This window comes from Mesoplodon mirus (assembly GCF_964341445.2).
Source record: "Mesoplodon mirus genome assembly, chromosome: 3".
NCBI classification, from domain to species: domain Eukaryota; kingdom Metazoa; phylum Chordata; class Mammalia; order Artiodactyla; family Ziphiidae; genus Mesoplodon; species Mesoplodon mirus.
The window spans coordinates 181,184,651-181,202,933 of record NC_138978.1 but is presented as its reverse complement, the minus strand read 5'-3'; the positions used below and the strand labels follow the sequence as shown (position 1 = coordinate 181,202,933).

The window sequence follows — 18,283 nt, the reverse complement described above, 5'->3', positions numbered from 1 at the left end:
CAGATGCGCAGGCTCAGCAGCCATGGCTCACGGGCCTAGCCGCTCCGTGGCACGTGGGGTCTTCCCGGACCGGGGCACGAACCCGTGTCCTCTGCATCGTCAGGCAGGCTCTCAACCACTGAGCCACCAGGGAAGCCCTGTCTGGCTGTTTTAAAAATCATATTTGCATTTAGTTACTTTGAGTCATACTCCTGTTTTTTCTAAGTTCAGTTTGTTTATACAGTACACTAGTCTATTTTTAATTTTTGGATGGAAACTTCAAAACATCTTTCCCATTTAAAAAAACTTGCTTTCTCATGATATTTATTTATTGGACTAAATGGTTTCATTTCTAATCATTTTTTTTTACAAGATAAAATTCTACAGATTCAGTTGAAGTCCTGTGTGCCATTTCTTGGTTCTATTCCTGTATTTTTCTACCTAGAAATAACTACTATTCTGAATTTGGTCTTATTCCCATTTATTTCTTTTTAAAAATTTTCACATGTGTATCTGTACATGAAATACTATGTATTATTTATTTTTAAACTTTCTATTCTTCTGCAACTTGCTTTTTTCATTTAGCATTGTCTTACAGTTTTAGTCATGTTAGTATATATAGTCTAGTTCATTTATTTTCACTATTATTATATGCCGTTGTACAAATAAGCCACAGTTTACCCATTTTCTTATTAATAGACATCTACTACAGTTAATTCATTTCTGTTAGTTTATATTTAGATCGTTCCTGTTGTTTTAGTGTTTCTTTTTTTTTTTCTAGTTAGCTTTTTGTTTTTGCTGTTACAGACAATGCTGCAATGATTCTTATTATGTATATCTTTTTGTGAAGATGTGTAGAAGAGTATATCTCTCCAACTAGAATAAGGGTGAAGGGCATGCATATCCTCAACTGTATTAAGTAATGTCAAATTGCTCTTCAAAGTGGCTGTATCAATTTCTACTTCTGCTAACGTATGCAATTTACTTTTGCTTCACATTCTTGTCAGCACTTTATATTATCAGATTTCTTAATTTTTTGCCAACCTTATAGAAGCAAAATGGTATCTTGTTTTAATTTCCATGATTTCTTTATAGTGAGATTGGACATCTTTTCAAATTTAATCTATTTTATGTTTAGTATCTTCTCTCTGAGATTATTTGATTTGGTATCTCAAACAATTTTATTTACTTAGCACCAACTGAGCCCAAAGTTGTACAAGACCTTGGGAAAGACTCTAGTATTATAAACTTGGTACCAGTTCATAAGAAATAAGAATCTTATAATTCATATATGAAGACAAATTTTGGCAAAGTGGCACAGCCTATTGTTTTGCAATGAATAACTGACTATAAGTTGTCAAGTTTGGAAGTAATACTAAACAATCATTTTATTTTTTTAGTTAGAAATCATCAATATGTACTAATTTAATTATGTTCAGATTTCTTTTTCTGAACTACTACTGTTTATGGGAAGAACTTAAGAAATTAGCCTAAGTTGTTATACTGGTACTAGCAATAACTTTATAAAATATTTTGGTGTCCCAATACGATGTCTCAAGTAAAAAAGGAGTGAAATGGTGATCCTAGAAATTAAAAAGCTGAGAGTTTAGGGCTTCCCTGGTGGTGCAATGGTTGAGAGTCCTCCTGCCGATGCAGGGGACACGGGTTTGTGCCCCGGTCCGGGAGGATCCCGCATGCCGCGGAGCGGCTAGGCCCGTGAGCCATGGCCACTGAGCCTGCGCATCCAGAGCCTGTGCTCCGCAATGGGAGAGGCCACAACAGTGAGAGGCCCGCATACCGCAAAAAAAAAAAAAAAAAAAAAAAAAAAAAAAAAAAAAACCTGAGAGTTAAACCTATAAGATTCTGTTAATATAGCTCCATGACTGGCATCTCCAAGACAAAGTCTAGACAAGGTCCTAACTATCTCTTGGAGCCGAACGTCACCTGCAGGGTACGGCACAGCACCCACACTCCACATTAATAGGCCAGTAAACTGCTGTCAGAGATACAGGTCGAATTTTTACAGTTTATGGTAAAGGTAAAGAAGGCCTTCTGCCCGTCCTCAAACCCAAATCAGAAAAAAGTACTTGAAAGGCCAAAAAGGTTGTGTTAAAAGGCACAAACAAACGTCACCCTCCTTTTATGAGCTCAGTCTACTATGACTTTGATGACAGCCTGGAAGAGCTCTCCTGGGGGGAACAAGCTTGACCACAGCCTTTGTCAAGCTCCCCGTGGCCACAGAGTTGTTCCCCATCTGCCTCAAGATCAAGGAAGTAGTGAAGAAGTCCTGTGACACTGATGAGTCCAAGGGCAGCATGGTGAGCAGGGCTGGTAGAGAGAGGATGATAGGTGTTCGGCCCCTGGCTGTGCTGCTTTGAGAGTAAATAGAATGGGGATTGTCTAAGCCATGTCCACTTGACTACTTCTAAATAGAACAGATTTTTCCACCATCAAAAAAAAGTAACAATAGGCAGAAGGAATGGAAGAGTTAAGAAGGAACAGAGTAGTTGAGAGAAGAAATAATTAAGGCAAATATGTATTGATTAACACTAATGGAGTTTGCCTAATCCCGACCCTAAGCTCTAACCAGGAAGGACTGAACTGGAAAGTAAATACCCGTCCACAGAATTGAGGATTGTTCACTAACTTCAGTTACTAGAACCAAACCAAGAACCAAGGAGGAAACAATAGAGGCCTCTGAACAACTAGAACAGCTGTCACAAAGTCCAAACAGTGAAGTCCCTGCCATTTAGTCATAGAAGACCCACCTCAAGCCTTCTCTCCGCACTTCTTTAATTCAACACAGAATCTTAACAAACTCTGGCCTTAATTTTCAGCTGACAGCAAAATTGAAACAGTAGTTTGAAAGGCATTAGTGAATTCAGAGCCCTCCTACTAAATTTGGATATGCTAGGAACATCATGATGTCACAATTTAAAAATGAGAACGGAAAAATAGGACTAAAAATTAGAATCAGGAACTCAGATAGTGGTGTGGGCCTATTTAATATGTTCACAAACTTCTGTTTTCCTTACTTGTGCCTGGACATACAATACATACAATAATTGACTTTTTTTTTTTTTTTTTTTTTTACAACAACTCTCCATCTCAGGGTAAACTTCTTATCTTAGTCTAAATGTTCAGCTCTCCTTTCCCCCTCACCTCTTTCCCCCTCTCCTAAGGAAGAGCAAGCACAGATAAGGTTGGCATCCTTGCTGGTAAAGGTCTCTTCTGGGTGAAAAGACCAAATATGTATAAGGAGCTCACTGTCTTCCCTTTTCTGCTCCCTTTGACTCAGTGGGCTAGTGCAGAAGACTTTGACATTAGTCCAGTCTCTTTCCTCTGTGCAACCAACTAGGTATTAGAGTTTAGGAAGAGGTTATGGGGAGTCATGAAGAGGAAGAAACATCATAGCCCTTTACTGAATCCACGTGCTAATACTATTCAATTGGCCCCGATTTTCTAGATTTAGAACGTTAATGACAAACGTTAATGACAGGCTGTCAAACCTGGCTGACAGTTCAAGTGTTTCCTTGGGAGTAAGGGTGATTGACGGGGCAGGATTCTGGCATTTCATTGTCCCGAGTCAATATACCACTTAAAACCCCCTCACCACTTCTTCCATCGGCAGCCACTCTTCCTCTTTCCACAACTGCTTGTCACTTTTAGCCAGCATACACTCAGCTTATACACACATTCATGCCGTTGCTTGTTTTTATAGTTTTTTCTCACTCCTTGTCAAAATCTACTGAGGGATAAAATAACCAACCAGGACCTACTGTAGAGCACAGGGAACTATACTCAATATCTTGTAATAACCTATAATGGAAAAGAATCTAAAAAAGAATATATGTGTATATATATGCATGTGTGTGTGTATAACTGAATCACTTTGCTGTACACCTGAAACTAATACAACATTGTAAGTCAACTATATCTCAATAAAAAAATTTTTTTTAAATGCTGAAGGAAACTATGGATAGAACAATGTATTCAAGACATTGAGATGTAGGAACCCGATGATTGTGTATTATTGTTTTAACTGGAATAAGAAATTCCTTTCTGATGAGAAAGGGGTGGTATTTCTCTGGCTTCATCTCCAGGTGGAAGTGGAGTGGCCTTCTGTTCAGGTACGGCTTTTGTTAAGTGCCCCACTTTTCACAGGACGATTTTAACACTGTTCCCCCGCTCATCTCGGTTCTCCGTAGAACAGAAGAGCTATGTTCTAGACTCCAGTCAAGGACTAAATTCACGAATTCAGCACCACTCAGTCAAGTAAACAAACAAAAGACATTGTTTACAGGGGAATGCCTGAAGGATGTGTAGCTGTCCGTTCCTTTAGATTACTTATTCTCAAACATGGAGCTGCCAGTATGTTTTAATTAGTGATCAGATGTGTCTCAACCCGTTTGCTTCTAAGAATAAACTACTGAACTGGCCAATAACGTCATAAAATTTAACAGTAAATTCAGGATTACCCATGTGACAGTTTTGTTCTCATTCTGTTGCAATTTGATGTTCTTTCTTGAGACAGAAGAGAAAGAAGATAGAATGAAGGAGCCAGTGTGGCATACTCATGCCACAACTGAATGGGCCACACTTCCTGTAGGTACCTATGCCAGTTACAAAGTAAGGCAGAAGCCCTCTTCCATGGGGCAGTAAGGACTGGTAATCGAAAAAGTAGGTTAAAGTGAGGAATTATTAAAAGTTATATAGCATTTAACATTTAAATTGAGCACATAAATATACATTCATCAACCAGTCTTTTCATTTAGGTGCAAAGCTTTATTTATTTATTTTTTCTCTTTTAAGTTTGGGTCTACTGATTGGCTTTGTTTATCTTGTACAAGTCATACTCGTAAACCCATGTTCGCTGCTATTTCTAATCGGTTTCTTATTTTAATTAATGGAGAATTTAAAGACTCCTGGGAAGTGATCTGAGAGCAGAATCCTAGATTTTCTTTTAATCTTTTACAGTCTTCTTGCCCACACCTAACAGGACAGCAGTCTCTTTAACACCTCTTTTATTTATTTATTTATTTATTTATTTATTTATTTATTTATTTATTTATTTATTTATTTAATTTATGGCTGTGTTGGGTCTTCGTTTCTGTGCGAGGGCTTTCTCTAGTTGCGGCAAGTGGGGGCCACTCCTCATCGCGATGCACGGGCCTCTCACTATCGCGGCCTCTCGTTGCGGAGCACAGGCTCCATACGCGCAGGCTCAGTATTTGTGGCTCACGGGGCTAGTTGCTCCGCGGCATGTGGGATCTTCCCAGACCAGGGCTCGAACCCCTGTCCCCTGCATTGGCAGGCACATTCTCAACCACTGCGCCACCAGGGAAGCCCCAACACCTCTTATCTAGTATTTAGAAAGCATTCAATTGGGTTTGTTTTGTTAAACAGCATACTTGTCCTTCATTGGTTTATGTAAATTTAATCTTGTTGGACAGACCTTAAGGCAACCCCAGGGATCCTTGCCTTCTGGTGTTCACACCTTTGTATAATCACTTCCCTTTGAATGTGAGCAGGATCTGTGACTGGTTTCTAACCAGTAGAATTAGGAAAAGGTGATGAGAGTTCACTCTCACGATCACATTATGTTATATAAGACTGTCCTGGTAGCCAATTTTCTCTAGAGTTTATCCTTGCTGGCTCGATAAAGTAAACTGCTCTGTTGGAGAAGCTTACTTGGCAAGACCTATGAGCAGTCTCTAAGAGGTCAGGGCAGCCTCCAGGAGAGCCAGCAAGAAGCCAGGGTCCTCAGCCCTAGGGCTGTAAGGAAATGAATTCTGCCCACAGCCTGGGTTAGCTTGGAAGTAGATTCTTCCCTAGTCGGGCCTCTAGATGAGAGTGCAGCCTGGACAGCACCTTAATGGCAGCCTTGTGAGACCCCCAGCAGAGGACCCAGTTAAGCCGTGACCACAACGCACAGTGGATACTGAAACACAGAAACAGTGAGATAATAAATGTATGTTGTTAGAAGTTGCTGGGTTGTGGTAATTTGTTACTTAGCAATAGAAAACTAATACATTAGTTGAATGATCTGTTTGCAGTAACAACTGTAACTGACAGACATGTCTGAAATCTAAATAACCTTTGGTAAGCATGCTGCTTAACCGCGGAAATGTAGGAGCACAGGAAGCACCTCGAACAGTGAGCATCGAGGGTGCACAAGTGTGCTCAGCAGGTTTTGCAGAGGCAATGCCGAGTGACAGTTGGTTTCATGGAGGCCAGTTACAAAGGCGTCTGTACTGTAGTGCTTGTGAGTTGTGACTGTATAGTCACATCTTACAGCTTAACAGATAAATAAAATTTTAATAAGAAAGCAACAGTCAATGAAGAAAACAGAGGTTGTTCATTTACATGTAAGTATAGGAGAACAAAATTGTTATTGGGGACTTTTCTATTAGAAATACATAATAATTGGGCCTCCCTGGTGGCGCAGTGGTTGAGAGTCCGCCTGCCGATGCAGGGGATACGGGTTCGTGCCCCGGTCTGGGAGGATCCCATATGCCGCGGAGCGGCTGGGCCCGTGAGCCATGGCCGCTGGGCCTGCGCGTCCGGAGCCTGTGCTCCGCAACAGGAGAGTCCACAACAGTGAGAGGCCCGCATACCGCAAAAAGAAAAAAAAAAAAAAAAAAAAAAAAAAGAAATACATAATACTACTCCTCAGCCATAAAAAGGAATGAAATAACGCCATTTGTAGTAACGTGGATGGACCTAGAGATTATCACACGTAAGTGAAGTAAGTCAGAAAGAGAAAGACAAATGCCATATGATATCACCTATACGTGGAATCTAAAAATATGGCACAAAGGAACTTATCTACGAAACAGAAACCGACTCACAGACATAGAGAACAGAATGTGGATGCCAAGGGGGATGGCCGGTTGGGGGAGGGATGGAGTGGGAGTTTGGGATCAGCAGATGCAAATTATTATTTATAGAATGGATAAACAACAAGGTCCTACTGTACAGCACAGGGAACTATATTCAACACCCTGTGATAAACCATAATGGAACAGAATATGAAAAATAATGTGTGTATATGTATAACTGAATCACTTTGCTGTACAGCAGAAGTTAACAGCATTGTAAATCAACTATACTGCAATAAATTTTCAAAAAAGAAATACATAATAGTGATAATACTAATGAATGCAAATGAAACTTAAAATAATGCTACTCATATTAATAATAGGTCCAAAAACTTTAAAATCTATACAGGACAGCAAAACCAAAATAAGGACTATCTGTATTTATTTTTTATAATACATTCCTGGGGTGCAGGGTGGAGATTCAGGAAAAAAAGTCAATATTTTTAAATAATAAAGTTTAACATTAAAAAAAATTACTTTAGTTACAAATAGTATATTTCTTACAAAATGATATTTTAAATGTTTAAATGGAATGTTTTATCACTCAGTGCTTATAAAATGGGTTTATGAAAGCCATGGAAAAATAAGAGGCAGACATAATATTTGACTTGTTTTTCTGGAGAAAAAAATTCTGCTTATAGTAGAACCTAGAATCATCAGATTTGTGAGTTATGATTTTATAGTTATATGTAAATTTTATGTGCTCATATTATATGTGAATTTTATCTGCTAATGTGCCATAATAAGAAAAAAAAGTTGAAACCAGAAATACAGATCCTCTGAAAATCTAAACCACAGAGTCTACCTCTACTGTCAGCCCAAGGAGTCCGTGGGCAGAGGTCACCTGATGAGGTGCCCCCTTACTTCCTCTTTGGTTTTCTCAGGGAAGTGAGGGCCTTGTTTTTAGGGGGCACATCAGGTAAGCAGAGTGAGGAGACCCAGGTGGTGTCAGAAACCAAGATAAAAACCCTGAGTGCATTCTGAGGGGACTACCCACCAGGCATACAGAAGACCCCACAGAGCTCTGCCCCTGCTGCCAATCGTGAGAAACGCCGGGTATGGGCGGCATCCCCTCTGTCTTGGTATAGGAGGTCCCCTCAATCCTCCCTCTGAATATTCACAGGAGTGAGATTCCACACTCCCCTCTGCTGACCTGAGGCCACCCAGCTCACACCAAGGCCCTTACCCCTCTGAGACCCCTGAGGAGGAAGTGAGGGTATGTGACTTCCGGCTCCCTCTGCCCAGGGCCTCCAGGGCTGCTCATGGGAAGGACATATTCTCTGACATCACTAACTAGAATCTACATGGCATTTGATGAGTATTCCATGTTTACTGCTGTCCACTGGCATCTGGTATTGTTGAGGATTGGAAAGAGTTTGGAAAACGAATAACTTACTTAGAAATGGTCAAATGATCTGAACAGAGAGATCTCATCAGAGAAAGTATATAGACAGCAGATATGCATATAAAAAGATGATCAACACCATACATTATTAGGAGTTGCAAATTAAAACAACAGATAGGGGCTCCCCTGGTGGCACAGTGGTTGAGAGTCTGCCTGCTAATGCAGGGGACACGGGTTCGAGCCCTGGTCTGGGAAGATCCCACATGCCGCAGAGCACCTAGGCCCGTGAGCCACAACTACTGAGCCTGTGTGTCTGGAGCCTGTGCTCCGCAACAAGAGAGGCCGCGATAGTGAGAGGCCTGCGCACCGCGATGAAGAGTGGCCCCTGCTTGCCACAACTAGAGAAAGCCCTCGCACAGAAATGAAAACCCAACACAGCCAAAAATAAATAAATTAAAAAACAACAACAACAACAAAAAAAGAGATACCACTACACACCTGTTAGAATGGTGAAAATCCAAAACACTGACAACACCAAGTGCTGACAAGGATGTGGAACAACAGGAACTCTCATTGCTGGTGGGAATACAAAATGGTTCAGCCACTTTGGAAGGTAGTTTGGTGGTTTCTTATAAAACTAAACATACTCTACTATACCATCCAGCAGTCGTGCTCCTTGGTATTTACCCAAGTGAATTGAAAACTTACGTCCACACAGAAACTTACACATGGTTTATACAGCTTTATTAATAATTGCTTATAGTCTGATCAACCAGTAGAGGTGATTAAAGAGTCAGGCCCCCCAAACCCCAAGGAAGGTTTTTTTTGGATAAAAATCACGTGAATGATCATTTAGTTTCATTCCCACAGTGTTTTTCTTTTATTCCTAGTAATGAGTATTCAAATAAATGTTTGTTTTACTGTATATGATATATTCACATACACACACAAACACCCACACACACAGAACCATTTGAGTTCATTAGTTAAAATTGTCCTGGGACCCAAGTCTCAGCAAAATTAGAGTTGGGACTCTGAAGTAAATCTCTTATTTGACCAGAATCCTGTAGTGTCTTATAAGCAGATAAATGTCTTCAGATAGATGTTTTGATTGGTTCTCTGCTTGAGTGTTCTTTTTTAACAAAATTGTTTGGTTGTTTTCTTTAACAGTTGTTTCGGGAAGTACGAATAATGAAGATATTGAATCACCCTAACATAGGTATGAAATTTATATATACAATTAACGATAAAGTATTTTCCTTAATTTGAGGCTATTTGAAAGGATACAATTTTAAGGATGTTTTATGTAAAATGAGGAAAAGTGATAACCTCAGATAGCCTTAACTGAAGGCTACAAATTGTAGTTTTCTACTACCTTGCTGTCTTCTGCTTGTCACTAAAATAATATATATGACTTGGAGTTAAAGCATATAAATGATTTTTGTATCTCCTTACTAAATCTCTCTAAATAGAGATTGCATGCCATTTAGGTATTTATAGAAAATAATTCCAGATATTTTGGTAATAGGCACTTGGGCTTGATCATAGTTTATAAGCAAAATAACTAGTTTGAATTTTAAAGAAAGTAGAGTTGATTTCAGCTTTAGTGAATTTACTTTTGTAAGTTCTGTTTTTCCCCCATATTTACAAATAAGTTTATTGATTACATATATTATACAAAGTCATTGGATTGTAAGAGGTAAAAAGCAATTCTTCTTTTAATCTGTTTATTTTTGAATCATGTGTTTCTTGCACATTAAAAAATCTTATGTTTATTAGAGACACTCATGCAGTTACTTGTGGTGTATAATTTCAACTATTTGTCAATACATAAGTCTCATAATTTAGTATTTTTTTAACCAGAAACTTTTAAAATATCACATAATTATAAAATTTTTTGTTTCTGTACCAAAGATTATTTAACATTTTTTGATAGGCTCATTATAATAATAGTGTCTTTTTAAGCTTTAATTAAAATTTTATTATTTTGATTTTAAGATTTTCTTTTTTATTACCTTATTCTAATTAGAAAAGGAATGATTTTTTTAATCCCAGAAATTTAACTCTCTTGACCCAGCAATTGGTTCCAAATCACTTCATAGTAAATAGTTTTCTTCCATAGTCGTAATAACCCTTGAGAAAAATTTTAAACTTTAAATTGTAATTAATAATTTTTAGTAAATACTCAAATTTTCCTTTAGTTTAGTGTTACCTTAAAGTTTCTTAAAGCATATCCAATATGTGCTCACAACCACAGAGTTATATCTCTAATTTCTTTTTTCAGTAAAATTGTTTGAAGTTATTGAAACAGAGAAGACCCTCTATTTAGTCATGGAATACGCGAGTGGAGGTAAGGATGGAAGGGAATGAAAAGTTATCTTTGATGAGACATATAGAATTATTAATACAAATCATTAACATTCATGTCTTTTTTGATGTTAATGAATTTATAGTTTCATAAAATGCCTTTAAATGGTATCTTAAGGAAAATTCAGTGTTTAGTTTCAAGACCTATTGATCCTACATTTAAAAGTAGGATTTTGGCTTATTTAAAAGTTACTTAGGCACATTTTTCAAAACTCTAAATTTGCATTGTTATCTATGAATGTTTCAATTCTTATCTAAATAATATAATATATAATAATAGTAGTAGTAGTAGAAGCTCTTGGCTATTAACAGGAAATCTCAAATTCAGAACGTATTTAATAATGTTTATAGTAAAAGCATGTTCTAGGTCAGATGTTTATTTCACTGATTGTTCATATATGACAGATTCTCCATATACATACATTTTCAAGAAATCCATAAAATGTTTCAATTTAAATGAGTGTTGATCTATATATTTTATAAGTTAGGAGACTGAGTTGACAGAGAAATAGTAAGATACATTTCTAGTAGAATATAATATTGGGCTGGCCAAAAAGTTCATTCAGGTTCTTCTGGAAGATGTTATGAAAATCCCGGACGAACTTTCTGGCCAACCCAATATATATTCTGACTATATAGTGTTCAAAAATAGGAATGACTTTTAAACACTGATATATAATAGAAAATCATTTCCATATACTTTCCCTCAAATGAGAGATACATTGGCTCAGATTCACTGTTCTTTTAGGCATAAGACTTAACTTTCTCAGAAATAGGTTTAAAATTTATGGAGTTAAATCATTTAATAAGTAAAATGAGGATACTTGAAGGTTTTAAGGGCTCAGAGAATTTAAGCAATTGAAGAAGAGAGAGGGCAGCAGAAATTATTTAAACCACTTTGGCTAATCACCTTTTTTCGCTAATCAATTGAAAAACTTAGTGTTGAATTTAGTTTTGAGTTCTTTTAGCTAATAAAGTGTATAGATTTTTGTGATGATTCAGATTTTCTGTAACTAGAATAAAGATGATTTATTTTAGTCTATAGCTTCTAGGCTAAGTATTTTTATACCCTCTCTTAGATTTCTAAAAAATTTTACTACAAATATTAAACAGATTTTAATTGCTTTTTCAGTTTTTTATGTAGATTGAAAGTTTTAAAAGATTTAGTTTTTTGCATAGCTTTTTTTATCATGAAAATATTTCATTGTAGGTTTTTTACTTAACCTAGAAACCTACATCATTAATGTTTTTTATTATTATAGGATTTTAAGAAATATTAATACAGCCATGAAAATTTGTATAAAATATTAATCTAGAATAAAATTAATGAACCTACAAATACCACATAATGAAACTTTCTCTACTTTTCTATCCTGTAGTTAGATCTATGTATCAGTTCATCATTGTTGAAACCCTGAGTGTTTATCCAGTTAGACTTTTTTTTTTTAGCGATCTAAAGTCTAGAGAGTGGGGCTAAACATGTTTTGATATGAGAAATTATAGACAGCTAAACATCTGTGGGCATTATTCTATTTTTATGAAGGTCTGCCACAAGGCTGTGTTAATGTGCGTACTGCTTTAACGATTAATGCTAAGTGCAGTCAACTCTTTATTGGTGCTGGTGAAGGGGAGCAATGGCTGGAGTAATAGACAGCACGTAGGGCCCTCACTGCTCTCCTTCAGTAGCATTGGGAAGGGCAGAAGTGTGTAGTGTAGTGTAGGGAGGTGTGTACTGGAGCTCAGCCAGTGGCCCCTTACTCAGTTCTGATTCCTAGGGATAGGTGTTCTTTGAGTCTTGTCAGTCAGTGATCCTGTAACAACTATCTTCGTTCTGTAGCAGTAAATCTAGAATCATCCTCTTGCCTTTTTAATCTATAAATGGCAAGGTGACTCTAGAGAATAAAACACTTAATATATTTCCTCTGAAATTTCTAGATATTTTAGGATTGAATCTGACATGCACACGAGAATCCTAGCATGAACAAGGGTTGAGTCAGACAACTGCCTCTTTGCCAGAAGTACATCTATTGATTCTGGTTCACTAATGGGGCAAAAGATCTTCAGTGATTAGAAGGGCAGGGAACTCCATTATGATTTTGAACCATGTTTCGTTCAAAGGAGCCTATTAAAAGTAGGCGTCAGGACTACTTTGGAATAGTGTGTTTATACCTTCTTTTGCTCATGCAGACATTATTTATTAAATGTTTACTGTGTACTAAGTGATATTCTAAGTGCTAGGAACACATGGGTGAGCAAAGACAAGGTCCCTGCCCTCAAAAAGATTACGTTCTAGTTGGGGAAGCAAATCATAAATAAATAATATATAATCAGTAAAGGACTGAATCACGTAAACATCCAGGGGGTGTGAGCGTTTCAGGCAGAACTTAAGAGTAGTCCGAATTTTTGAACTCCTGCCGTATATCTTTTCCAGCCTAAACTCACATATCTAGAATTAACTACTATGATGGGTCAACTAGAGCATCTGTTCATTTCTCTGTTTTCGTCATCCCATTTAATCATTTAAGTATGCTTGATATAATGTACTAACATTGTAGATTTATTAGTTTCATCTGACATACATCATTACATATTTGATTTTTAACATTTTACTTATGTCCTAGGATTGATATTGCATATATGTATATGTAATATATCTGTATACCTAAATACAAATATATAATTTATTGAGTGCTTACTATATGCCAGTCTCACTGTGCTAAGCACGTGTATTATTTCATTTAATCCTCACAACACCCATGTGAAATAGGTAATAGGGAGAAACAGGGTCTAAACAAAGTTAAGAAATCTTCCCAATGTCTCCCAATAGCTACTTAGGGCTAAATAAGGATTAATACCAGAATTGGTCTGATTCTAAAACCTGAGTTTTTAAGCACTTTGCTGTACTTTACAAGAACTCTTTAAGCCACTTTATGGGTTTTTCATATACATGTATATATCTATGTGGTACAAATTATAAGGATATAAAAATTTTATCCCTTACACTGAGATATTTTATTTTTGGTAATGTAACTAAACATTAATTGGTTTTTTATTATTATTGATGAGAGAAAATGAAAAAAACGTACAGACATGTAAAGTAAAAGATCTATTAGAACATTTTTATGGTTTCTAGTATCTTTAAATTATTTCAACAAATATGTATTGTCTATCCACTTCGTGTTCTGTCATGCGGATGGGGATACAGGTAAAGTATGGGTATGATGACAGCATTCAAGGAGTTTGCAGCTCATCTGGGGTAATAGGAGATGCACACAAGGATGATTTCATTCTGTATAATAAGTAGTTAAATACCAACGCAGATGAAATGAGTACTGTGAGAATGAGCATAATCAGTGTAGGAAGGAAAAGAAAGAAATCAGTGTGGATGGAGGTAGAGAGATGGAATTTGACCAAGACTCTATGACTAGTAGACTTTAAGAGAGTGAGCCAACATAATATGACTTGTGTTATTTTATTTGAAATGTAGACCCCAAATACAAACCCAAATGTGATTTTTGATTGCCCATGTTGTGCCTTCCCTTTATTAGAATGGATAATAAAGAGTTGACTGTATTTTTACATAATACTTGAAAGCAGAAAGTAAGTTTTCTTATGTTTTTTATGACTTTTTATTAAAAGAATTTTGTTGAATCATAAGCCGCTACCCATATTCAATTTTACATGTATTTTTTTCCTTTTTTTCTATTCATGTAATAGTTGTGATTTATATAGAACTATCAGAAAAGTGTGGGCCAAAAACTTATTTAAAAACAAGGCAAAAACTTGACATTGCATATATTGTTAACTGAAAAATCTATGTATATTTTACTGCCTGCTTTACCTTTCTGATTCAGGTGAAGTATTTGATTACTTAGTTGCCCATGGAAGAATGAAAGAAAAAGAGGCCCGTGCAAAATTTAGGCAGGTATGGAAAGTAGTTTTCAACTTTGTTTTGCTGATATTTTTAGTGATGTACAATGGACAGTATCACAAACCGGAATTCAGAGTACATGGTACTTTAAAAAGAAAAATTCCTGCTTTCTTATACTTTTTAAGAATGGAAAACTGAAAAAGAAATTTGTTCTTCCTGAATTTAAATTTAAAATAGTTGCCATTGGTTATTTCTAGTTCATCATAAATAGTAAAATGTTTATAGGTGAGATTCTTATTAATAACTCTTTGAGAGTCTTGGAAATACAGACTAGAGTGAGATAGAAAGTAAATACTTAAACCTTTATCCAGTAATTATTATCAAATATTATTAGCTTTATGTGTACAGTATAAATGTGTACTGTTTAAAGAGGTTTTTGTATTTTTTAAATAATTAAAGATGTCTTAGCTTTGGAACTCATATTTTTGTAGACTTAAAGACTATGATCAATTTTATTTAGTCAAGTAGGGAAGGAACCTTGCCAGTGTGAAGAATATGGTAAGATATTGATATTTCCAGGTCAACTTGAATATGATTTGTTACAGAAATGATAAAATAAGAAAAAGCAATTTAAGTTCATCTAAGATTTTATTTTTAATGTTTAGGAATGAAGTATTTAAAATTATCATACTTTATAAATTACTGTAGAAATGACAATTAATCAATTGTAAATTGTCTACAAAATTTACTGAAGTAAAGTTTCAACAGACAACTTACTATATCCCAAACTTTACCTAAGTGAATTTAAAATATTCATTTAAAGATAGTTCAGTATCTCTTCTGTAAACATTATTCTACAGTTAAAGGGTTCCTGTAATCAATAAGATTGGGAAATACTGACTACTGATGTGAAACCTTCCTCTGTGAGATTTGACATATATGTTAACATATAAACAATTGGAGAAGTCCTGAAGAAGATGGGAGGAAAACAACCTGTTCAACTTTTTTTCTTTTTTTTGACATAGCATTCTCCATATCGATCGTGGAGTGAGTTTATTTTGTGAAACCTCTATTATTAATATTTCACAGAATCATTACTTTTTGGAACAATATCCATGAAATACTTTAGACCAAAGATAAACATAGCCCTTATATTTAGGATAGATTCCTAGGAGCATTTGACTTAAAATAGCTGAATCTAAAGACAACTGGTAATGAGGAAGCAACATTGAGAAATTGAATGGTATTCAGCTACATATTGTTAAATTCTTTTCTACCGTGGAATGGAAGTCCAGGCTTACTTAAGTAAAGAGCTACAATCATCACTTTAAATGTCATCTTTCTTTCCATCTCAGTCACACTCGTTTTAGTAGCCTATTAGGAAGAAAATTCCAATTGACATTAAATATTTCCATTGGGGTTTTAATATATATTTTAAGGACTGTCACTACTCACTCTTATTCTTTTTAGTCAGTTGGTTTTATTTATTTATTAAAAACATACTGTGGTCAGAAATTGTACTGGGTACTATATGGAATTAGAGAAGGTGCTGTTTTAAAGAGCTTACTCATCTCTACTGATGGGTGAGAGCAGGATAGCAGGCTGGGACACAGATATTTTCATAAAGATTCAAATAATTACTGATTGGCTCTTTTTTAAAATAAAGTCTGGATTACTTTGAAATCAAATCAGAGGTTGAGTGTTAAATGAATGCTATTTAAAATGTAAAACAATGGCAATTTAAAAAATAATCATCTATTTATTATAAATATTAAACGATTTACTATCTGTATGTGTTCCCCCCAAATTAAATAGGTAACCAACTCACATTTTTAAAAACCAGGGACACACACACAACTTTATAGTTATTTGGCAAAAAGTTATATTTGTTTTTCAATTTATTTTTGCTAAGTTTATTTTGCTTTATAGGTGTAATTAAAACTCTAATAAATGTGTATTTACTTTTATTTTTATTTGCTCTGTATTTCATAAAATTACTTTAAAAACTTTAACAGTGAAAGGGAGTGTACTGTGTTAGTAAGGATATGTCCTTGACCCTACCATTAAATATAGCAGAGACACTAGGACAGTTCAAGACCAGTTTAGCAGTCATTGCCCGTACAATGCCTCTGCCTTCCTTAAGATTTGAGGGCCTGCAAGAAAAATCATAATATTGATTCAACCCTTCCAGTATCAAGGCTACTACTTAAAGCTTGGGAATTCCTGACCCACGTATAAATAATTGCAAAGCATCCTCCCCCCACAGTTGCACCTCATGGCAAAACATTGACATGTCTGGTCTTAGGGTCAGTGCAGGACTGATGGTCAATCATGTTTTCAAGATCCATAACAAAAGGATTGTAGGGACGTTTCTGCATCCTATTTGTGGAGGTACAGAATGTTTTGAGATGGGAGGGTCTGGCCATAGAATACTGCAGTAAAACTTGGGCTAGTGCATGGGGGTTCTTGCAGCAAGCGAGTCAGAAGCCAGAGCTTCTTTTATGGCAGAAATTGTACGCTACTAGATAAGTGTGATGATATTACAGATTATCTTTCCCTTTTTAAGTCTTTAAGACTCAGGAGATTTTTATTCCAGAAGTGCCTATAGAACTGCTTTCATAGAAACTATCTTGTCTAATGTGAAATGCATGTTTGGTAACCAAGTCATTATCTGTAGCATGCCTTCTTCACTGTATCAAGAGAAGGGGACTTGAAAAAGATAATATCATTATCAGCAAAGTTCTGTCATCTATGATACAAAAATAGCCTTATAGTATGAACATCCTATAGCCTATATAGTATGTTCAATAAGATGTATTAATATTTACATACAAATGTATGTCTCTCTTAATTACACGGTGAAAATTGGATATTAGAATCTTGAAGCATATTGCTTAAGAAAACTAATACTACATGTATTCATTGTAGGATTCTGCTGTATTTGGAGGACTCACACCTCAAATTGATTATAATCATTCACAATTGTTTTGCTCAAACACAGTTCATGGTTCTGTAGTACCTGCTTAGTTTGGAATTCAGAGACTTTTACTAACTTGTCTATCAGGGTCTAACTCCCAGTATTACCATTTTCCCACCTACTTTTCAAATACATTGTGTTGCCTCAACATCAGTGCAGGGCTTCCCTGGTGGCGCAGTGGTTGAGAATCCGCCTGCCAATGCAGGGGACACAGGTTCGAGCCCTGGTCCGGGAAGATCCCACATGCCGTGGAGCAATTAAGCCTGTGCGCCACAACTACTGAGCCCATGTGCCACAACTACTGAAGCCTGCACGCCTAGAGCCCGTGCTCCATAACAAGAGAAGCCACCGCAATGAGAAGCCTGCGCACCGCAATGAAGAGTAGCCCCCCTGCTCGCCACAACCAGAGAAAGCCCGCACGCAGAAATGAAGACCCAATGCAGCCAAAAATTTTTTTTAAATCAGTGCATTTTACCGCCTTACCCGCTACGTCCCCATCCCCAAACATCCACATTTTAAAATTTTACTATCCTTCATGGAGGGCTTAGATCAAATATCACCTAGTAACTGAGAATATTCTTTATCTTTTATGATTCCCTCACTTCTTTGTACCTGTGCTTCTATGATTCTACTTTGTAGTATGTATAGTTACTCATAAACATATTTTTTTCCTCCTACTCAGACTGTAAGCTCCTGAAAGGCAGCGTGCATGTAGGGTGCATGAACACATTTTTGTATTCCCCTAGCAACCAGCACATTTTCTTGCACATAGCAGGCACTCAGTAAACTGACTGTTGAATCAAAATGAATTTAATTGAATTACATCTTACTCACTGTGTGTTGATTTTGTTTTGAATTCATGT

The 18,283-nt window shown here is 36.3% G+C and overlaps 1 protein-coding gene across 5 annotated transcripts in view; it reads left to right on the top strand.

Moving 5' to 3' along the window:
- Nucleotides 1-18,283, top strand: part of MARK1 (microtubule affinity regulating kinase 1) — a 142,924-nt gene that overhangs the window by 82,656 nt on the left and 41,985 nt on the right. For all 5 annotated transcript variants that reach the window (XM_082612509.1, XM_082612507.1, XM_082612508.1 and 2 more), the window contains exons 4-6: nucleotides 9,376-9,424; nucleotides 10,490-10,555; nucleotides 14,427-14,497. In XM_082612509.1, coding sequence (XP_082468635.1) covers nucleotides 9,376-9,424; nucleotides 10,490-10,555; nucleotides 14,427-14,497 — 186 coding nt within the window. The remainder of the gene's footprint in view (nucleotides 1-9,375; nucleotides 9,425-10,489; nucleotides 10,556-14,426; nucleotides 14,498-18,283) is intronic.